Source organism: Ahaetulla prasina, chromosome 1 (assembly GCF_028640845.1).
Source record: "Ahaetulla prasina isolate Xishuangbanna chromosome 1, ASM2864084v1, whole genome shotgun sequence".
NCBI classification, from domain to species: Eukaryota; Metazoa; Chordata; class Lepidosauria; order Squamata; family Colubridae; genus Ahaetulla; species Ahaetulla prasina.
In genome coordinates this window covers 258,570,769-258,595,292 of record NC_080539.1, presented here as the reverse complement: position 1 = coordinate 258,595,292, position 24,524 = coordinate 258,570,769, and the positions used below count along the sequence as shown (strand labels likewise).

The window sequence follows — 24,524 nt, the reverse complement described above, 5'->3', positions numbered from 1 at the left end:
ATAACAATGATTGCAGTCAATGACAAAAAGATAAAATTGCCAGAAAAACCAAGCATTATTAGTATTGCTGCATCCTTGGGCAATCTTTTGGCATTGGCAACTTTATCTGTTTTATTTGTTTCAAAAACAATGAGACCAGCAAAGTGAAAATACTGTACGGATAAATATGACAGTTTTTAAAGCATCACAGATGATAGCATTTCATAACACTTCTGAACACAGAGAGAGGGAGACAAACATGCACACAAAGCTGAAAGCGTACAAAATGTTAATGAAAGATGAAAATTATCCATGTTTCCAACTATCCAATTATCCATATTTCCTTCTTTTACTACTGCTTCCAATCAGTAGGAACATAAAAGCACAATTCATTCTAAATGATTGTTATGAAACCTGGGGGGTAGTCATACAGCAATAGGGGCTAGGAAAGTCAGACTAGTTTGTATTTTCTCTCTTCAGTTTGGGTTGTGAGTATATTTCCTCAAAGTAGAGATAAAGAGCTTAGAGTGAGTTTCCTTTACCATTTTACTCTAGATAATTTTCTACTGCACAGTCAATATCTGCTGTTTGAGCTTCCATGTTGAATGGCTGCAGTCCTACAGATGTTGTTCATTTCTAAGATAAGACCAGACAAAAGTTAAGATCTTCAATAACAATTTTATGCCAAGGGAAAATGAATCCATGCCAAGAGATTTGGCAGATATTGGAAACCCCCGGGAGATGAAAAATTATTTTGTAATGAACAAAAGCATGAGGCCAGATAAACTAAAACAGAAGGCTGCTATAGGAAGAACCCCGGAAAGGATCAAAATAATCAATTTTAAATTATTTCCTGGAAATAATTTATCCATATCCAGCATAATGGCTTTAAAATGAGCCTTAAATAATCCATTTACACCTATTTTTTACTAACTACTTCCACTAGTGCAGCAATATGTAATCTAATTGGAAAATAAAAAGAAGAATGTTTTTATATACATCAAAGCAAGTCAGGAAATGTGTTCAGTAGAATCACAAAATGCAGCCTTCTTGAACATTTATCTATTCAGAATACAGGTAGGAGATTGCCTACTGGAATACTGTCCTGCACAGGAAATTAGCATTTCAGAGGGGAAACAGACTGGGTGAGACACACTTGTTTACTTCATGCAGGGAGCTTTAAAAAAAAAGGTCAAGAATGAATAAAAATTCAACGATAATATAGCTGCAGCCTTTTTTAATAGGAGCTGATAGAACCAATGGCCTTTAAGGGCTGTTTTATACATTTCTATAGAACAGTGGCTTTTACATAGTGCAACTTGAATACAAAGTAAAACAGAGAACTTGCTGAAGGATCACAGTGTTTCTCTACTAAAGGAGTCCAGACCTCTTCTGGGACCTCTAGGGCTGCTGCTTAGGCTACCTTAAAGGAAGGAAGGCTGCTGAGATTTAAATGTCTGTTGTTTGTACTGTTGTTTTCGTCCCCATTTCTTCAAAGATGGTTGCTAGGGTCACCAAATAGGTTTATGCTTATGATCAGAGTGGAAGGAAGGCAAGCCTAAGAACCAACTTTTCATTGTTTTTTTTAAGAACCAGATCCAAATAGGAAAAAAAATAGAAAAGAAAAGAAAAAAGGGGGGGGGGACGAAAAAGGCGCAAGAAAAAAAAAGGGAAATAAACTAAGATAGAATAGAATAGAATAGAATAGAATTTTATTGGCCAAGTGTGATTGGACACACAAGGAATTTGTCTTGGTGCATATGCTCTCAGTGTACATAAAAGAAAAGATACGTTCATCAAGGTACAACATTTACAACACAATTGATGGTCAATATATCAATATAAATCATAAGGATTGCCAGCAACAAGTTATAGTCATACAGTCATAAGTGGAAAGAGATTGGCGATGGGAACTATGAAACGATTAATAGTAGTGCAGATTCAGTAAATAGTCTGACAGTGTTGAGGGAATTATTTGTTTAGCAGAGTGATGGCCTTCGGGAAAAAACTGTTCTTGTGTCTAGTTGTTCTGGTGTGCAGTGCTCTATAGCGTCGTTTTGAGGGTAGGAGTTGAAACAGTTTATGTCCAGGATGCGAGGGATCTGCAAATATTTTCACAGCCTTCTTCTTGATTCGTGCAGTATACAGGTCCTCAATGGAAGGCAGGTTGGTAGCAATTATTTTTTCTGCAGTTCTAATTATCCTCTGAAGTCTGTGTTTTTCTTGTTGGGTTGCAGAACCGAACCAGACAGTTATAGAGGTGCAGATGACAGACTCAATAATTCCAACCTTCCATTCAACAGATATTAACCAACCCTTTGTCTCCTTTCCCTCTTGACTATTATTCCAGAAATATCTTCAATCCATAATTTAATTCTCATCTTTTCAATCATCAAATCCATAAATTATCATTTCACTTTTTTTTCCCTTTTAGCAAAAAGCCGATAAAAGGTTTCCAACTCTTTTAAAAAGCACTTGTCTTCTTCTCCTTGACAAAAAAGTTAGTTTTCTCACTTTGGCCAATTACGGCATTTTTACAATCCATTCCTCCATTGCGGGAATTTTAATACTCTTATCATCCTGGCGCATTTAATAATCTTGTGACTGACCAACTTTTTAACTAATATATTGGCTGCCATGATTCTGAATCCAGGCTGTGTCACAGTGCAAGATAAATCTCCCACGAATGTTGCATTCCTGACTGGAATTGAAGAAGAGGCTCTCCAGTATAACACTGGCAACTTGGTCTGTAAAAAGGCTTGATTTCATGAAATGCTGCTTAGAATCGCTCAAGGGGAGGCCACCGCTGCTTCTCCACACAATATCATCTCTCAAGCTAGCTTCTGTGCTGGGCTGAAGAAAAGCTGCAGTACACAGTGAGGTGCTCCCTTAATTCTAAATAGCATTCGAAAGGGGAGCAAAGAAGATATAAAACTGATATTTTTTTTTTTAAAAGCAATATCTGTGGAGATTTCACAGCAGAAAGCTCCTTCCCCAGAAAAGATGACAGATTCTGACCTCAGATCAGGAGGATAAGTTTAGGTATGATGTCTTTGGAATGCCCTTATGTGTCTGCCTTTGTGTGTGTGAATGGGGAGAAAGAGATGGGTGTGTGTGTTTCAATTTCTACCATATATATTTCCTCTTATTGATGAACTCTTATTACAGTCTTTTTCTCATTAATCCTGAGCATATATGCCTGCTACTGAAATACATATATTTAGTGAAACAAAATTCCAGGTTCTTTGAACAGCCAATGCCATATATAGCTTGGCAATTTAATTCAAATATGGATAATTAATTAACAATGAAATATCTACATACTTTAGCTATGGAATATTTATTCCAGAAAATTTATTATTATAGACAAACCGGCTTTCAAGAGTTCTGATTTCTGTTCACAGCTCTGTGGGCAGTCTAGCCAAATATTGTTTCCAAATGAACAACTCACAATGCTATCAATCAAAAGATTATGAAGCTAGTCATATGCAGCAGAAAAATGATTGAAAAAGCACTGGGGAAATGCAGGAACACCATTGGGAGACATGATCTGAACTGGAAACTCTCGCAGGCACTGTTCATATGTCTTTCTCCCATCTGATCAGATGAACTCACGATACCAGATGTAGTACTAGAAAGTCCGAATGCTTAGGAGTATTAAGGCCACATCCTTCCATATTCCCATCCAAATGAGGGCAGCTAAAATTAAAGATTAAATCTGTAGTAAAATGACAGCAGCTATACTTTTGGGTTGTTTTTTTTCATGCCAACTGCTATGAGAGACATGCTTCTGCATAGGTTTGTTTAAGTTATATTCTGCCCTTATCTCTAAAGACACATAATCAACATACTGTTAAATGGGGACTTAAGGTAACATGGCCAAGTAACATACAGCACTCTTCTTCAGCTTATGTTAACTGTTCTGCATTAATTAATCCAACTTGGTCAATATTTTCTCTTCTAAAGGTAGTCCTCAACTTATGACCACAATAAAGCCCAAAATTTATGTTTTTAAGTGAGACATTTGTTAAGTGAGTTTTGCCTTTTTTATGACTTTTCTTGGCACAATTGCTAAGTGAATCACTGTAGTTGATAAGTTAGTAACCCAATGGTTAAGAAAATCTGGCTTCCCCATTGACTTTGCTTGTCAGAAGGTGGCAAAAGGTGATCACATGACCTTGGGACACAGCAATGGCCCTAAATATGAACCAGTTGCCAAGCATCTGAATTTTGATCATATGATCATGGGGATGCTGCAAAGGTCATAACTGTGAAAGACAATCATAAGTCACTTTTTTCAGTGCCGTTGTAAGTTTGAACCGTCACAAAATGAGCTGTTGTAACTCAAGGACTACCTATATTCTGAGGTGCTGATGCCTTTCAGATAATCACCACTATCACAAGGGAAGTATCACTGGCAGGTACAGAATCATTCCCCTCCCTTTCAAATCAAGCTCTTTAAGTGTCAATTTGCTTACTATTTCCAGCCAGGGTAAAGAACAGTTCTGGTAGAGCCAAAGCTTTATCATAAAGTAACATGCTAACAGGAGCTTTAATGGAGTCCTTGGTGCTCTTTATACTTAGCTATTTGCTTGCAGATATTCCATTAGGTAATGAATGAAATACCTGCAAAGAAACAACCAAGATTGGAGACTACCAGGGATTCCATCGTTCAACCCTGAACTATAGTTATTCTCTTCTACAGGATTATTAATGTCTTCTCTTGACCAGCCTTATGAGACAATTTAACAAGGTAGCTCTGCAACTTCAGCTGACAAAAGCCCTGCAAATATTAACTTCAGCTCTCAAGTGCCAGCTGCCAAGTCCAGTAAACTGCTGCTTAAAAAACAATCCCTCCCCAGCCAAAAAATAAAATAAAATCCCCCCCCCACAAAAAAGGAAATGTCCAATATGTTATAGTTTGGGTCTCTTTAATTCAGGGGGATCTCCAACCTTGGGAACTTTAAGACTTGTGGACTTCAACTCCCAGAATTCCTCAGCCAGCAAAGCTCTGGGAGTTGAAGTCCACAAGTCTTAAAGTTCCCAAGGTTGGAGACCCCCCTGAATTAATTTACAAAGATATTTCTTTAGGGATGTTGATGTCACAATTACTTTAATTCCAATTTTAAATTGTCATGGAACTTGACCTCAGCAACCATCTCTCTTCCTCCCACCCTTTGCAAGAGCCACAAATCATTATTAGAGAAAATTTCCCAGAGGAAAGAAGAAGAAAAAAATAACATGGAAAATGTTAATACAGGAGGTCGGGAACAAATCTGTACAGACTATTAATCATGCTGGACTACATTATGTTAAATGCAACAGGCTGAAATATCCTTCTAAACCACCCTTTACTAATAACCAGGGCAAAAATCTAGCCAACTGTCTAAGCCAGGTATCACTGACTTTCAGACAATATATCAATACCTCAATAAAACCAAGGCATGCTTGTATTTTAGTCTTTACCATCTGTGTAATATGGCAGGGGTCTGTAATTGCATCTGACAGCTCGACAGTAATGCTAATAACCCCTGCCCTTCTTAACATCCTGGAAAAGAGAGTCTTCCTTTAACCACACTGACTTCACAGAGTACAGTAATACAATTTCTCACTGTTTTCTCGTTATTTTTAAAGACATGGCTAGGCTATTTTTTTGGGTGCCTTCAAGTCAGTCTTTCCTCCTGACAACTGTCTGGGCAAGTCCTTATGTTTTTCTTGGCAAGATTTTTGGAAATGCTATGCCACTGCCTCCTTCCTAGAGCTGAGACAGAATGATTGGTCCAAAGTCACCACCAGCTGGCTTTGCAGGTCTAGGATCCCTGTCTCCCAATTTCTTGCCTGGTGCCTTTAGCCACATCATCAAATTGGCTCTCTTATCCGCTGTATTAAGCCATGATGTATGAACCCAGAAACTGTGGCTTTTAAAAAACAGTTTATTACTTAGCATGGCAAGTGATTTTGGCCACTATATCTTGTTCAACAAGTTGGTACCAAAACAAATAATAGTTTATAATGGTATATGAACCTAGTCAGTCTGAGGTCAGAAAGTGTCTTTGATTTTCTTTAGTTCTAGACAAAAATCAGAGTCCAAAGCGCTGCACCTTCAGAAGGTGAGGAAGAGTTTTGGTCTCCAAGCTTGAGAGAAGATGCAGATTCTTCTGTCTATGGAAATTCTCAGTCATCCAGGTCATGGTTGTCTCAAAGGTGCTTTTTCAAGAGGCAACTGGACTACCTTGTTTTTGCCACAGAAAGTCCAGTTGCCTCTTGAAAAAGCACCTTTGGGACGTGCAGATTCTTCTTTGTACCAAGAACTTCTGAAGCAGGTTAATCTTCAGAGGCTGTTCCTAACATCAGAAATGGAGGAGAAATGGAGCACCATCCATCTCCTTTTACAGGACTTCAGAGAAACTCCAGAGATAAGAGAAATGGTGGACCCATAACCCATCCAGAATGAACTCAAATTCCTGTTAGCAACAATCCATCATGTTTGGGGGTGGTGGAAGATGGAGTATACCATCCCCCTCTTTTGGGGTATTTTGCAATCACATTTTTTTTCCAGACAAATTTTCATCAACCCAAAGTAGTTCCCTGTGGATCCCAAGTAGTTCACCTAGATACCATTAACATATGTTGCTGCTTAATATTGATAAAGTCTTCCTAGTTGTGGCACTTCTGGCTTTCTGACTGATGTCTACATCATGCTCAGACTTCAAAGCACTTCCTTATAGGCATCCTTCCCCATCCCCAAGCATACTGGAATCAGGAAAGATCGCTTCCTTATTTTCCTACTATTCTAGCAATCTGCTCCCCAAACAAACATTATTAGAGATCTTTATTTTTCAATAAGTAACAAGGAGAAAAAGCACAAAGCCAGGCACAAATGAAGTTACCATCTGCTCATCTTCCCGGCTCTCACTGGAGTCCTCAGCCTTCCTATGAGGAGAGGGCACATGGGCCCCAGCTGCTCGCTTGCCAGGGTCTGTCTCTTCTCCCAGTCGCTCACCATCTGCAAAAGAAAAAGCAGATGCATTGCAAGCCATGAGAAGACAGCGCACAGAGACAAGGCCTGCACCAACCCTCGCCCTGTCTGATGCCAGTCTTCCACCTCCAGTGAGAGTGAATAGAGGAATTAATCCATTATTGAACAAGCCGCCCATATGATTATTGTCATTTTTATGTATTGTTGTATGTTTTATGTTTTTAATATCGGAATGCTTAGCCACTTGAAGTCTTTGGAATGGCACAAAATACAAAAGCCTGCAAATAAATAAATACATATGTTATCCTTTCTGAATTTAATCTACAAAAACAATAAACTCTGCAAGGGTTACAGTGATAACAATCACAACTTATAGTTTTTCAAAAAAGCCCCTGGGTGCTTGGGTTACTAACTCTCTCAGGCTACTCTGGATCCCTTCCAGATGGGGAGTTTATAATTCAATAAATATGCTATTATTCATATTGTATTTGAAATCTGAATGCATTGTCCCTCAAAGTAATGCTTTTGTAGTGTTGTTAAATATTCCAGCTAGATGTCTTGTTACTGTGAAATTGTTTTTCCTCACTGCATTTTGGCTTTTTTTTTCTGTTACATTTATTTCCTTTTTTCTCTCCTTGTTCAGGAACTTAAGGCAGCATATACTAGAATGTCACCTCATTTTATCCCCACAATAAATAATCCTGTGAAAGAGGTTTGGATTCAGACAGAATCACTCACCCAAAATCAGAATCACTCACCCAAAAGTTTTCCTGGTAAGCATGGTTGGATCTCTGTAGACATTTCCAACGCTTTAAACACTATGTCAACTATCTCCCCAGTTTCTTCCAGATTGCTTTCTGGTGTTTAGTATTGTAATTTAAAAGGAAAAAGAAAATATGACTAAACACTTCTTCCTAGTAATGCACCATATTTCTATAAAGTTGCTGTTTTTCCCAAGAGTTTAAAAAATTCTTTGAAGGGAATTTACTTTCTGTCACCCAACCACAGAATTTTGTTATCTTCCAGCTTATAAAAAGGAAAGCAGGACACGATCTCCCGCAACAAAGCTGAAGATTTATAAATGTATTGTGTGTGGGGGGGGGAGTGATATTGGGTAATTAGTACTTGAAATAGGCTAGTGTTTGTGCAGCATTAACAGGAAAAATTTCCTGCAAAGTGATAACCTTATGACATGGAGACAACAGGTAGAGAAAAACAGTAATAAAATGTTCCTGTCCAAACAAACAAAAATTCACTTGAGCTAGTTAAGAGTGATATAGATATTTCTTTTCAATCAAAATGGCTTGAACTCCAAAAATCCACTGAATCTACTGAAGTATCAAAGGATATTTATGGAATTTGCTAGTATCCATCTCAACATGTATTAGGGAAGAGTTTACAAAAAATGTTACAGCAACAGCAACTCATTGTTACTTTAAATCAGTGGTAGTCAACCTGGTCCCTACTGCCCACTAGTGGGCATTCTAGCTTTCATGGTGGGCAGTAGGGGTTTTGTCCGATACTGAAGCATTTTCCTTTTTTTTAATTTAATTGACTTTTTAAAAAAAATTCATAGCATTATTTAAAGATATTTTCATTAGGTTTTCATAAAATTCCCCGTGACAATTTAAATTTCTGAAAATATACTATTTGTATCGCCAGTGCATAAGTTTAGTTCATGTTATGTAAGTGAAACTAAATGGCGCTATAGTGCGACCACAAACAAAAGAGCCTGATCCCAGAATAGCTCACACATCTCCCTTCACACCACCCAGCTGTAACAGACAAGCAGAGCTAGTAGCCGGCAGCCCCCCCAAACCTACTTTATAAATCCCATTACTGTGGAACCGGTGGGCGGTTAGAAAATTTTACTACTAACAGAGATACAAAAGTGGGCGGTAGGTATAAAAAGGTTGACTACCCCTGCTTTAAATCATTCATGAACAATGATAACATAAAGTAATGCTTGAATTTGTGCTCTGCAAACATAGATAGATTTAAATAGCTTCTTGGACTTCTGGCTAAGATTAAGAAAGCAGACAAATTTAGAATGAGCCACACAGCCCTCCTCTGAGGACATTGTTTCATCTTGAATTAGGTCAATTAACATCAATATTCCCAACTTCATTCTCTCATACATTTTCATGAACTCTTTAATACAGGATATGAAACCCTGGAACTAGCACAGCTGGTGAGATTACAGACATTGCAATTATCAATGAGAAATCACAATACCATCATCTGTTTCATGTAAACATCTGCTACTTACTGTTCTAAACAGAGGTAGCTCAATATTTGGGACCAAATTTTGCCAGTGCAATAACATCTGTACATGGCAGCATAAGTACTAAACAAAGACCCCTTTCCTTTATAAACTAGTTTTACTTATTTATTTTGGCATGTAATGAAGATACCCGTAAAATCTGATGAGTATTTCCATTCTGCAAAGACTTATTAAAGAGGTAAGGAACTAGCAGTCCTTGAAATGCTACTGAATCACGATTCCCAACAACCTTCCCCACTGTCAGTGGGGAAGAATTCTGGGAATTGAGGAACAGGAACATCTGGAATATTCTAGATTATCTGGTTTATTGAAATGCAAGTAAAAATTATGGAGTAACTAAAAAGGAAATAGGGATCATTTATTGATCTTATTAATTTGATGTGCCACTTTTCTGTGGAAAATGAATGTTCAAGTAAACTTAAAGGTCAAACAAAACACTCAGAGTACCAAAAAAAAAAAAAAAGCCAAGTGAATTAAAACATGAATAATAAAATAATTGGCCATCAAATAGTCACGGGAAATAAGAGCTCCATTATAATCTGCCTTGGCTCTTCTGCATTTGGAGCGCTCTTCAGTTCTGAGCACCAGCCTTGAAAATTACAATGCAGAAGCTGGAATCGTTTTAGAGAAGTATTAAGATGATAAGGGGTTTGGAATCCAAGCTTTGGGAAGGAATAAAGGCAGTGGTGGGATTCAAGTAATTTAACAACCGGTTCTCTGCCCTAATGATTTCTTTCAACAACCAGTTTGCCAAACTGCTCAGAAAGTTAACAACTGGTTCTCCTGAAGTGGTGCGAACTGGCTGAATCCCACCACTGGATAAAGGTGCTGAACATATAGCTTGCAAAAGAAAAGATGAAGGGGAGTTATGATAACAGTGTCCCAACAACTAAAAGCTTGTCAGCTGCAACTCTTGTTTTCTGTTCAAGCCAAGGCAGAACAAGCAGCAACAAGTTGAATTAATAAAAAAAAAAGGCTGGGTATTGGGAGGACTTTCCTGGTGGAAGAACTATTAAGTGGTGGAAGAAGCTGCCTAGAACAGGGGTAAACAATTCTGCTTGTTGAAGGTATCTAAATAGGGGTGGGATGACCATCTGGGGAGCTCTGGTCTACTGGGCAATGGGTTGGATTAGTTTACCTATAAGCTTCCTTCCAACTCCAACATTCTATATTAAAGGTCTGATTAAATAGATGTCTTTAAAGTTTTTTTTTTTTAAATGCAAGGGGCCAATCCAGCTCCAGAAAAAATGCATTTCACAGCCCAGAAAATGTTCAGTAGAAGACCCTTACCACGGATAAACGAAGTTGCTGAAAGGAGGGACATCTTCAAAACAAGTTCTTCACAGAATAAACAGTGTCTCAGAGACCCCTTAAATGATTTTGGGTTTAAAATGTTGGCATCCGTATCCAGGACAGATTTAATCTTTGAATCCAGTTTCTTATTAATCGGGTGTAATGGTATATGGGAATGATTTTGGTAGGCAGGAGGAAGACTTGCAGCCCGGACAATATTCTAATAAGAGGTAGTTCAGTCTGCAGGTAGGGGGAAACCATGGGAAGGTCCCATTTCAGAAGGGACCCTCCCTAGTTTTTGGAATCTCAAAGAGGGGAGAAATACTTTGAGTCTTGCAACATTTTAATGTAATCTTGAAACGGAGAAAGTGTTGATGTTCCTGGTTGTGCTTCTTGTGTGGATTACCTCAAACAGCTAACACCAGCAGCACATCCATCTTTATTCAGCCTATTATGAAACTTAGGCAATATTTTAGAATATTGACACTTTCTTGGAATTTGATGGTAGACAGCAGTAGATTAGGAGACACCAGCATACTGATAGTGAGCCAGTTTAAATCACTAAATGATCTTCCCTACTAGTTTAATGTACATGTTGAACAGACAGAGAGAAGGTGGGACAACACCAGTCAATAGTGTAAGTATTATTATTATTATTATTATTATTATTATTATTATTATTATTATTATTATTATTATTATTATTTATTGAATTTTTATACCGCCCTTCTCCCGAAGGACTCAGGGCGGTGTACAGTCGGAGATAAAATACAAAATATGTACAATTAAAACAAATTAAAACATATCAAAATTACAAAAACGGCTAATAATTAAAATTAAATTTAAAATATTTAAGAATATTAATAAAACCCCAATTTAAAATCAAACTATTATACCAGTCCCGCTTGAATAAATAAGTATGTTTTTAGCTCACGACGGAAGGTATGAAATATCAGTCCCACATATCATCATGGCCTGACAGGAAGAATATGATCAAGCTCAGGACTGAGTATCTGGCAAAGGAACTTCAGGTATGTCAGCCTCAAAAATCACATGAGGCCAATTAAACATAGGCAACATTGGAGTAGCTCAATTGGAGGAGGATGTAAGTAAGACATTCCGGCCCCTACATGCAGTGAGTAGTGGGGAGAGCAGAATAAGGTCTATTAGGCTTCTCACCAAGAAGTAAATCTATTTTTGACAGTTGGCTGCAGTCGATAAATAATCTACTCTGCCTCTGTTCTCTTTGCTGAAGACAACATCTGACATCCAGCTTGTGTATGATATTCGTGTGTGGATTTCTGTTTCTTGGATCTCTAATCTTTGGATTGGCTGATAAATTTGACCTAGTTCTAAACTGACCTTTGCCTTCATTTGTTACCTGGATATTTCTTCAGCATGTTCCAATTCTCAAAGCAAACCTTGCAGGTAAGCCTCAGCTTCGTTTCACTAAAACATCTTCAGCTGATAATCACCCAAGATTCTGTGTTTGCATGTGGCTGAAGCCTGCAGCAGAATAGGTTTGGCCTTCCAGATGTTCTAGAACAATATGATTAATGATATTGGATATTGTTCAGCAGCCCAGAAGAACTATGGTAGTAGGGCTACATTCCATTCAGTCCCCAACATAGATGATCCTATAATACTGCTTTGTTTTCTTTGGATGTGAGAGAGGCAAAGAAAGAAGGATTCATTTCTGTAAACACTGTAGATTTATTTATTAAATTTGTATGTCATCCATCTCACCATCAAACAACTCTGGGTGGCTTATTTGTATTATAATTAATTCATTCTACAATTTCTTCTGTTCTTTTATCATATCTGTGTCATTCCTCCCAGCGTCTTGATAAATCAAGGCATTAATTTGGTAAGAGGGTATAGACCCCAAAATTGTCTATATAACCTAAAGGTCAGCCAGATGAAACTTTTCAAGCAAATTTATGAAACCATTTGGATCCAGATCTAAATTTTAAGTCACTCATCCAACTTGCAAAAGTCTGTATCAGCCTCTAGTATAAAACTGAGCCATCTGTCCATAAACATACAGGACTTGCCGACTTGGGAAGTAGAAACTATTAACACATAATGACGCTGCCTAACCCTGTCCTGGCTATCCAAATGCACAACAAATACTCAAAATTTGCAAAAATCTATTTGATGGAACTTTTCATCACTCAGAAAGAATCCTCCAACTTTAGCCTAAGAATAAGCTGGCCAACAGAGTTAGGGAAATATCATAAGCTTTTACTATCCTCGTATATGAGGCATTTGCTTCCTGCTTGATTACTTAACATTTTGTTTAGTTGTAAGGATTCCTATCATATTGTTTTTTGTAAAATGGTTGTTAACTACCCAGAGGTAGATATTTAAGATAGGTGGCCAGATAAAATTTCTAAATATTTTTTTTAAAAAAAAGAGGGCAATAATCATGCAGACAAAGATGAGTCATTTCTGTCCCTCATCTTCCTGATTAGCTTTTTCTGGCTCCTCCCAGGCCTATTTGAATGACAGCTTGTGCTGCCATTCTTTGAGGCTCTTTTGTTGAAAGACTTTCTGAATCATCTGCATAATCTCAGTTCCTGAAACTGGGGCTAAATCCCATAGAATGAGATCTGGCTGGTACATCTGAAGGTTTCTAATGAGAGTGAAAACAATCATGTGCCACTTGCTGGTAGTGAATGTAACATCACACAGGATGTTTAAAACAGAGTAAATATTCAAAACAGAGTAAAAAAGAAATCCCCCTGTTCCCCAAGAAGGGGTAGAAATCTTGTAAAACCTCATACAGAGGCAGGACATACCGTAACATCTGCATACCTCTGTCCATGAGAGCTTAAGTAAATGTGGAAAATATATATCTTTCCAATAGAATCAGCACAATGCTAGGAGAGAGAGACTTCACAGACTTGGTGAGAGCCAACCCCAAAGGGCTGCCCTTGCACTGATCTCAGTAATCCTCATCTCACAGACAGTTGGGCTTGCCCCAACTTTAGGGAAATGGCAGTGGTTCTGTCAACATCTCCTTTCTTACGGTGATGTTGAGCTGTGTGCCTTGTCTCATCCATCCATTGTTTAATTACACATAACACAGAGTAAGAATTAGGATAGGTTCCAGCCAGTGCATTAATAAGTACTTTCTCAAGCACATGGGCAAGTGCTCAGCAACACCATTCAGCTGGCAATACCAAGGAACTTGGCATCCTTCGGCAACCCTGCCTTCCTAACTGCTGCCAGCCAAGACTGCTGCTTTCTGAAATTGGCCATGCTCTGAATGACTCTTCTTTATGATTAGGCGTTTCTTTATTCTCCAAAGAACTCAATTCCGGAATGGGCAAGAAGTACAAATGATTGCAAAACATGAGTACCATGGAGGATTAGCTCTTGCTTGGGAAGAAGCCATTTGCCTGCCAAAATCAAATCATTTTTGTAACATCTTTCCTTCCCTGTCCAGTTACTGTCTCTCTGCAGTGTCACCTCCATCAATTTTGTTTTCCCATATTTCCCCCTCATTTTGCAGCAATTCTTTCGTCCATTCTCTTTTTATCCTTCATTTGGGTGGTTTCTGCTAGAAGGATGGAGAGTAAAATGTGTTTGTACTTTTTTCAGTGGAACACATTTTTTTAAAAAGGCAATTTGTTTTAATAAATACTTACATATATTTTTAATCTGCCTTTGCTCTTTTTTTACAGAATGGCATCTGGCAGGTTTGTGTGTATGTGTGTGTGTGTGTGTGTGTGTGTGTGTGTGTGTGTGTGTGTGTGTGTGTGCTTCTCATGTACAGTACTGGTAATCCTTGACTTACAATCACAATTGAACCCAGAATTTATGTTGCTAAGTGAGAAATTCATTAAGTGAGTTTTAAAAATGCGACTTTTCTTGCCGCATTTGTTAAGTGAATCACTGCAGTTGTTAAATTAATAACACAGTTATTAAGTGAATCTGGCTTCCCCATTGACTTTGCTTGTCAGAAGGTTGGAAAAGGGAATCACATGACCCCGGGACACTGCAACCGTCATAAATGTGAACCAGTTGTCAAGCATCCGAATGTAAGTCACATGACCATGGGGATGATACAATGGTCAGAAATGTGAAAAATGGTCATAAGTCTCTTTTTTCAGTACCATTGTAACTTCAAATGGTCACTAAGCGAACTGTTGTAAGTCAAGAACTACCTGTATGTGCAGACACAGAGAGAGAGAGAAGGCAAGATTGGTTTCAGTTAGTACAGACAGCCTTAAGTTGACATGGTAAGGAAACTGGGCACACAATTTATGTTCATGCTTATCTTTACCTTTCCTGTTTATGTTTCCACTTTTGGAAGGTCATCTTAGATTCATGCTTTTCCTTTTGCATAAATATAGTCTCTTCTTTGCCTTGCATAGAACTGAAGGATGTGATATCAGTTATGTTCTATACAAGTGCTGTGTTTGAAGCAAAAGGAATTCTGCTCAAAGGACTGGGATATACAGGCAATTTATGATAATTGAGAAGGTAAGAATAGCTTTTAAAATAAGATTTTTTCCCCAAAGACAGGAAATATCTTTTTAAATCCCAAAGTACTACATAGAATAATAGCTAAAATTAGTATATATATTCCATCCCCCCTTATTTCTATTTAGTATTTCCAGTCTATTCAATAGCCACTTTTCTTCAGTTGCTCAAATACTGAGGCAAATTTGAAAACTTGTACCCAGCAGCTTAAAGCATTTTACAGATGAGAGAGAGAAAATAACAGCAAACAGGCAATTTTTAGATGAATTCAAAGATATGTGACTCAGCACTGATAGTAATTCTTCCATCTGTCCCTAAATTGTAGTATAAGACGGCATAAGCTCTGTTTGCTACTGAACAGATTGGCAAACTTTTCTCTGTGTATGTATCTAAGATGTATCATCTAAGACAGGGGTGTCCAAACTTGGTCCCTTTAAGACTTTTGGACTTCAACTCCCAGAGTCCCTCAGCCAGCAAAGCTGGCTGAGGAACTCTGGGAGTTGAAGTCCAAAAGTCTTAAAGGGACCAAGTTTGGACACCCCTGATCTAAGATGTACACAGCAAGTGGGGGGAAAAAACCTTAATTTCCCACAACAAAAGGTCAGTTCTATCAATGAAAAGCCAACTGAATGCAGGATTTGAAGCTTAGTAACATTTGTGACAATGAGTCCAACCAGATGACAAGAACTTCAAAACTGGCTGTTCCAAATCTCAACAATAAAGACAGCTGGAGTATCTACCAGATGTTTCTTAATTGTTTACATATAAATAGCATGTTACCCACCTAGAAGAAAACTTCTGCAACTACAAACAGAAGGGCTATGAAGGAATACAATAGACAACATAGTTTTTCTGGAGCAGAATTAAGACCACACAGTGATTAGGGCACTATGTATTGTTTTTTCCATCTGAAGCTTGAAAGGCAGCTCTTAAGTATAAATATTATAAATAAAACGAATCAAGTTATCCATTGTTAAAAGCTTACCTTATTTAGGATGATCTTGCAAAACTTGATAATTTTGCAGATGACTGGAAATGTTTTGTGTTGACCAATAGAATCCCTCTAGTAAGACTCAATGTGAGGACCAGAAGGCATTCTTCAGTTTTAAGTGGTCTAAGAATTTGCATACAATATCCATAGCACTGATTGATGAAAGTCATGAAAGTTACTATCTACCTATTGATGAGCCTTGGTATATAGAAGATGGTGACTGGAGTGTAAAAGGAGAAATTGTAAACACCACAAACTAATGAATGAAATGAAAGAAAGAACACAGATATGGTGTATGCCTGTCAAACCAAGAGAAAGGCCAAATAGATAATAAATTTGGATGAAGGAGGTCAGATCTTATTCAGTGGAGTTGATGAACACAGGGAAGTGAAGCTGCAGGTTAATTAGTGAGAGCTAGACTGTATTCCAGAAAGTGAATTGCAATCATCTGGGTTGTCATGGAAGCATATAAAAACAAAACTTCAGTGCATGTTATGCTCCAGTGAAGGGTTAGAATAAAAGAACCAGCGATGTGTTTGGGAACAACTGTGCAATATTCTGAATGAATGTGATCTACTGGGGAAATTATTCTGCTAGGAGACATGATGGATGAGAAAGCAACGTGAAAGTTCAGAAAAAGATATTGGGCCATTCAGAAACTGGAGAATTAATGGGAATGGTGACTTTTTAATGAGTGTCTCTTAGAGAAATATTTGCTTATTTCACATTATGCAGTTCAGTACAAACCTATTTGTACATACACACATACACACTCTGGAACGAGCTTCCCCCGGGTTTACGCCAAATACCTGACCTTCAGACCTTTCACCGCGAACTGAAGACACATCTTTTCATTTGCGCGGGGCTGGCTTAAATTTTATTGATTTTAAATTTTATTGATTTTAAATTTTCTGTTATTAATTTTAAGAAGTTTTAGTTTTATATATTTTAAAGTTTTTTAGGCCAATTATAAAATAAGTTTTTTAATTTGTATTTTAATTGTATATTGTATTGCCTGTTTTTACTTTTGGCTGTACACAGCCCTGAGTCCTTCGGGAGAAGGGCGGTATAAAAATCGAATAAATAATAATAATAATAATAATACACAGAGCAAAGGAGTTAATGTAACTCTTAAAACATAACTGATTTGATTTCTGTTTATGAAGAAAGACTGAATCCACAAAGATGGTAAAGTTGATGAGAATGCTGAATATGCCACAGATCGTTTTCTAGTACTTCCAAGACATGGAAGAAAATGAAATATATGAAACAAACTAGAGTGAAAGTAGAATTACTGTAGAGACAGGAAGTTCAAGCCCTGAATGAAACAATATTAAAAAGAGATTCATCTCCTCACAAGATTAATGGAAAGTGAAGACAAGAAAAAAAAGAATGAGGAAGCTGCTTGGAGAAGTAAAAAAAAATAAAGTACCAAAGATGCCTAAGGTGTTACACCAGGTGTGAAATGCTCCCAGTTCGGACCGGATCATGCGATCTGGTAGCGATGGGGGCAGGTAGTTTGGAGAACCGGTAGCAAAAATCCCTCCCACCACCACCACCCACGCCTCGCTGTTCCTCTTCTCTGTCCCTGAAGCTCTCGCTGGTGATATAGCTGCAAACGGCCTTAAATGACTGTCCCGGCGCTTCAAAGGGCTGCACTACAGCTGATCAGTGCTATAGGCGGCTAGTAGACCAGTGCCTCTATTTTTAAAGAAGTAGACTGGTGCCTCCCAAAAAAAAAAGGCAATTGGTAGACCGGTGCCTCTATTTTTAAAGAAGGCCGGTGCACTCCCAAGTTTTGTATACTTTGTTTTCATTATTTATTATTATTGGCCACTCTCATTCAGTCACCTGACCACCAAGCTACGCCCACCAATTAAGCAACGCCCACAGAACCAGTAGGGAAAATTTTTAGATTTCACCCCTGTGTTACACTAATAGGAAATATTAAAAAGACTGTTGGGTGGAGTAAGGAAGTGAAAGAGGCTGTGGATAAAATGCATAAAAGCTGCAAAACATGAAGGTGTGAGAAAGCTGGAATATCATCTGTATAGCAGGAAAAACATGAGAAAGATGATTGAATAAAAAGATAATAAGGTAGCTAAGATCCAAGGAGGCCAATAAAAGAATAGTTTTGATTGGAAATAAAGAGCTGTTTTAAAAATATGAGATGGGAGCTGTAAAAATGATTTGAGACAAAACTGAACTGAGGGAATCGTGGAAGTCAGTCTTTCAGAGATTTGAACAGGAATGATAGAAATACACTGAAGGGGAAATCCAAAGAAAAGCTGTATGTGTAAATATCTCAGAAAAAAATTGACTAAGAAAAGAAGTCATAAATGGTGTCAAAATAATGATGAATGGTAAGGTATAAAAAGGCATAACTAAGGAAATGCTAAAATGTGGATGCAACTTATTTATGAAGGGGCGCCTTTGGTGAGATGGCTGGCTACATAAATTTAATTAATTTTAAAAAATTCTGATTAAACATATGTTGAATTAAATAATAAAAATACACTTTTCAAAAGGGTTTTTCTGTAATCCTGGTGGCTCAATCTGAGAAGCCTGCCACTATGAGATTCCTGAAATTCTTCCTGCTCCTTCATGCTAGCTAAAGACTTGTACAGTAGACTAACATTATCGCATAGCAATCTTGCCTCACATAAATAGTTCTGCAACTAGTGCTGCATAAAAACTTTACGTCTTTTTTGTTGACCAGTCTTTGGTTTATTGAATCAAAGGCCTGAAAACATAAAGAATGGCTGCCTGACCAAGACCTCATCTCCAGACATGCTATTCAGTAGACTCTTCCGAGAAGCTGGAGCATCTCTTGTCCTTATGAGCCTAAAAAGACATTTTGCTAATGCATATCTAAGGTAGAAGGCTGGCTTCTTGGTCATTTTAATTGGCTACAAATGCAGGATTCTTGTTCACTTTTAACTGTGATCTTGATCAGCCCCAAGCTTTGCTAGGAAACTTCATTTACTGTATTTTGAGAACAATCATGCCAACTACTGTAGGGCCATCTAAAAGAACAGGAAAAGTGCTCACTACTCCAGCCGATAAAACTGGAATAGATACAATCGAGAGGATTCTTAGAGCACTAGATGTCAGCTAGGCTGCAACCATCAGAGATGGATCTTAATTGTATATTGGCAGGAAACTGCTCTCCTGTGTAACACAAATCCCATTGCCAAAGAGAGCTTCCATCACTCAAACTCACATTTACCACTCTTGAAGGGGAAAAGTACTCAATAAATGTTTCTGGAATGAAGACACTGCAAACAGAGCCCTCACTCACTTTAAATGATCTATCCAGTCCCTCTATTGATCTCAGGCTAAGATTTGGCACAAGCAAGGCAATTCTGGCCTTGAATGAACCAAATGCAAGGCTACCATGCTGATCTGGATAAATTACATATGGCATTTTCCCCAAATGTGCACACAAAGGCAGCCGAGTCACATAAACAAAGAGAAATAAACAAATCTTCAAATCCATCTGATATTAGCACAGATGTAACAATATGTACATTTTTCAATTTAATATTTGTACTTCTTCCAAACAGGACACCAGGAATTCCTGAGGGTAATGCTATATAAGAAACAATGCAAGCAATACAATCATTACATATATAAAGAGAGACATACAAAGCATTAACAGTGGCAAGAGAGTAAAGCATAGCTAGAAAAATCTATCAGGCAGATTTAAGACAAATATTAAGGGCAGCTCAAATAACCAGCCAGGGAAAAAAATGACACAAAAACAAACACAAGATTTCTCAGTTGATGTCTTTTACACCCACAGTAAAGGTGACACTTTTTATTTTCAGAGCTGAGGGAAGCATTCTTTGCCTCTGAATGCCAGTTGTAAAATGACACTAATGATATCTGCCACTAACAACTACATTCAATCTGTAGACTGACTCTGAAATACAGATTTCGTGCATGAACCATCTGGACTGAGTTTTCAACTTTTCCGTTTCTGTGCTGCTTTTTTTTTTTTAAACCACTATCTGGCCTGACGAAAAGCTTGCACATTTTCATCCATTTTGGGTTTTCCTAATAAAAAAAAAAATAGTACAAGTGAAGTTGGTTGACCTTGAAAAAGCTAAGATGAATTTGACCTGATTAGCACACAGATGGGAAGCCAACAGGAAAAACCACCTGCGACAGGTTCAAAATGGAGCAAAACTACTTTGTACATTCATTTAATTTGCATGCATTTAGAAAGGGGCAGGGCTTCCATTCACAGCTAGATCAAAAACCAATGCGGAACAAAACAATTGCAAACTATTCAGGTACTTCTACTAAGAAAAGAATACAGGCCTGTCTATCAGAAATTTAGCTCAACTCAGCAGCAAGACTATTGCATGCACAAAAATGGAAGGACTCTTCGATTCCTACCATGGAAGAATGGTTGCAGAAGTTGATGGAGTTGGCTGTAATGGCAAAAGTGACTACTTTGATTAAAGAAAAGAATGTAAGTACTTGTCGTGTCCCACTCCTCCGCTAACGGCCGGGTCAGGGAAATCCGAATCAGGCGTGCCTCTGCAGCTCTGCCAAAGTCCTAGCAAAGTCCTCAAGGCAGGCAGGAGACCAGAAAGTGACTTCAGCAAGATATGTTCGACTTTGCCTGACTCAGAGACTGCCAGAAAGCAGATCCTTTATATAGGCCATGGGGTGTGGCTCCATGACTCAGCACTTATCCAGGCCTGCCCCTCCCTTCCTTCTGACGCCGCCGCCTATCAATTCTTCTGAAGCGAGGGTCACTCCAGTCGGCAGCTGTTGGTAATTGACCTCCCTCAGGCTCACATGCTGTGGGGGAGGGGGAGGGGTCTAGTTGCTCTGTTTGCCTGGGCATGGAGCCAGGGCTGGGGCCGGGAGGTGCTCCCTCCTCCGCAGCCTGTCTGGGCATGGAGTCAGGACTGGGGCTGGGAGGTGCCCCCTCCTCCTCAGCCTGTCTGGGCATGGAGCCAGGGCTGGGGCCGGGAGGCATACTAGGACATTCCTCAGCGTTCGGAAGCAGATAAGAAGGCCCCGGCTGCGGTGAGAGCGGGCAAGACACAACAGTACTTTTGTTTCCACATGGAGACCACTTCTGAACTTCGTGCTTGATGTGGAAAAGAATTGAAACGCTGACTTTGGGTTTTACAGATTAGACCAATGGTGCTATTCAGCTGGTTCTATCTAGTTTGGGGGAACCGGAAGCGGCGGCTGCGGGAGGCTCTGCCCACCTGCCTGGATGTCATCACGTCCCATTTTTGACGGTCCGCCCGCCTGCTCCCACTTGCGAACTGGTAGCGAAGGTAAATGAATACCACCCCTGGATTAGACTGGTAGATCTTTATAGAAATGACTTGTTCATACTACTATAGAAAAGCAAAAAGTTGTGATTTGATGTTAATGCCTTATTTTACTGTAACAGAGAGAGTCAGAAGTCAATGCTTCTTTTTCTCCCCCTCCATCTTTCCTCACTTCTCTTCCCCTTTTCCCCTCCCCCCTCACTGCTCTTCTATTCACTTTTGTATTTTGTATTTTATCGTACTCTATCACTCAATAAAAATGTTTTTTTAAAAAAAAGAAATTTAGCTCAACTCAGGGTAGAGAGGTCCTTTTCATAAAGGCATTAACCACTTATGGATTTAGTTTTTTCCCCCCATAATTGAAGAATATTTATGCAACCAAAGAGATTTTATATCATTTGAGTAATCTCATTATGCCAACTGTTTAAATCAATGCAAATGATGCAATTTGCATCATTAGTGTAATGACCATATCATGCAAATTGAAGTATAATTTGACTTGCTGCAGATAAAGTCCATTGAGCCAGATTTGGTAAATCAAGATTTCACTATAATTTTAGTTTTAGTTTAATTTTACTAGAATTTCATTTTTTTTAATTTTACTTTTGTATTGTTTTCAGTAGATGTTTACGTTATTGGTACTTATATTATTCATTTGTAAACCATCCGCTTTGTTGTTTATATGAGTAAGATAGAACTCTCGTAAATGAATTGATTAAATAAAAACCTTTATTTGTTTGTAAAATAGTAAAAGTTGTTCTGGTTCTATCTTCCTAAAAGTTGAATGAAAGTTAACTAGATTCCATGTTAATGAATTAATTAAAATTTATTAGGGCTGCCCAACACCAATGGATTCCAGTATGTGTTATTTTTACTCCCTTACTAGAAATGATGGAGGATATTGATCTGCTCCAAGATGATGTGTGGTTTCCCTTTGATTTCTGGTTTAGATGATCTTCTTCCGACTAAGATCATTGCCATTTAAAAAAGTAACTGAAGAAAAAAGAAGAGATCAGAAAGATGAACTCATTTAATGGTTATTGTTGGACTAAATTATTGGTATCTGCTGATTGCTGTTCTACCAATTGGATTCTGAGAATCTTCTTAGATATGCCTTAGCCCCAGAATTTCTCCTATAGTCAAGCATCTTTGCAAGAGTACAATTTATTTATTAAATTGATATGCCATCCATTTCACTGTCAAGAGACTCTAGGTGGGTTAAAACATGATAAAACAACAAAGCATTAAAAACATTATGCATTAAAATTTGAAACATTAAAAATTAACCAAAAAACCCCTTCTAAATAAAAAGGGATTAAACATAAACTGAGTGGAGGGTGGATCTTCTCCTAATCTCCTAACCAATTCCAGAGTGAGATGCCCTCACCGGGCAAGCCAGTTGTCAGAACAGTTTTCAGGCCCTTTTGGAAGGCCAAGAGGGAAAGAGCAGATCTCACCTCAAAGGGCACAATGTTCCTGGAGCTATTCTTGGACCCCACCAGCTTGAATTCCTTGGCTGGCAGGGTCTGCAGCATGCCCCTTCTGTTGGACTGAGTGAGGCAATCCAATCCTATTGAGGTGCGATGGTTCCTAAGGAAGCTCGGACCTATAGCAATAGCACTTAGACTTATCTACTGCTTCATAGTGCTTTTACAGCCCTCTCTAAATGGTTTTACAGAGTCAGCATATTTCCCTCAACAATCTAGGTCCTCATTTGACCCACCTTGGAAGGATGGAAGGCTGAGTCGACCTTGAGTCGGTGAGATTTGAACTGCAGAACTGCAGCTAGCAGTCAGCTGAAGTAGCCTGAAGTACTGCACTCTAACCCAGAGTGAAATCCAACAGGTTCTGACTGGTTCTGGAGAACTGGTAGTGGAAATTTTGAGTAGTTCAGAGAACCGGTAGCAGAAATTTTAAGTCGTTTGAAGAACCTCTGGCTTACTCCAGGAGTGAGGTGGGAATGGAGATTTTGCAGTATCCTTCCCCTGCCATGCCCACCAAGCCACGCCCACCAAGCCACACCCACAGAACCGGTAGTAAAAAAAATTGGATTTCACCACTGTTCTAACCACTACGCCACCCTTGGCTATGCCAGGAATACTTTCTGTTTCCCCCAAAATACAGACTTTACAATGCATTACCCAATGTTTTATTTACAGTCTGTCTTCATTGTGAAGTGAACAACTAAAACTCTTTCCTCTGAACAGTGAAGCTATTCTACGTTGAACATCTCAGCACAATATGGAAGAAACTGCAAGGAATGCAACTGACATTATTCACATGTTGAATTTTTCTTGATCATCAGACTGGAGGACCAAAGAGAACAAAGTTAAATTTTGCCCTAGAAGCCCAGAGACCAACTAATAATTAACGCACATCCAAAGAGAATTTAAAGTGGCAACAATTTAAAACTGGGGCTTACAAACACACCCTACAGCAAAAACACTAGCACTTTGCACAATGTATACGTCAGCATAATAAACAAAAGTTAGAGATTGAAAATTCATCATTAGAGAGTGATGTTACTTAGGAAGAAATGTTCCCTAGTAAAACTAGGAAAACACACAAACTTAAAAACGATTGCCTTTGCTGGTATGAACAGCTCTTTCCCTAACAGCCCATTTTGATTGGTTATTTATTCATGTATTTGATGCTGAAATATACATTTAGTGAGCTGCAGAAGGTATTTCAGATTCCTAAGTGCCACCATTATATGTTTAGGCACCAGACTAGGTAGGACTGCGAATGGAGCGTAAGAAATCTTCAGATAGCTGGAATTTCAGCTGCCCTGGCTCTCTGTTACACTCTCTTAACTTTTTTCAAATAGAAATAACCATTTTCCTTATTTATTTTAGCAAAAAATAGCTATGAAGAAATAGCTATGAATAGCTATCCATAGTCCACCAGAATTGGACTATGGATGGCGGGACTAAAGGTAACTGTGCTATACCTATTGTGGCGTTTGTTCTATAGCAGAGGTGGGGAACTATGGTCCCTTTATGACTTGTGGACTTCAACTCCCAGAATTCTGGAGCCAGCCAGCCTTTTATAGAAGGGCCATAGTTCCTATGGGCCTGTTCTACAATTTCAGCTGCTCTCCCACTTTAGTTTAACAGGAAACTGCAGGTAGTCCTTGACATACAACCATTCATTTACTGAGCAAAGTTACAAGGTGACTTATGGCTGATTTTCATACTTACAGCC

General features: G+C 38.5%; 1 protein-coding gene across 4 annotated transcripts in view; it reads right to left on the bottom strand.

Annotated features, from left to right (window-relative positions):
• B4GALNT4 (beta-1,4-N-acetyl-galactosaminyltransferase 4) overlaps positions 1-24,524 on the bottom strand; it is a 231,899-nt gene that overhangs the window by 85,821 nt on the left and 121,554 nt on the right. For all 4 annotated transcript variants that reach the window (XM_058156264.1, XM_058156256.1, XM_058156272.1 and 1 more), the window contains exon 2: positions 6,870-6,985. In XM_058156264.1, coding sequence (XP_058012247.1) covers positions 6,870-6,985 — 116 coding nt within the window. The remainder of the gene's footprint in view (positions 1-6,869; positions 6,986-24,524) is intronic.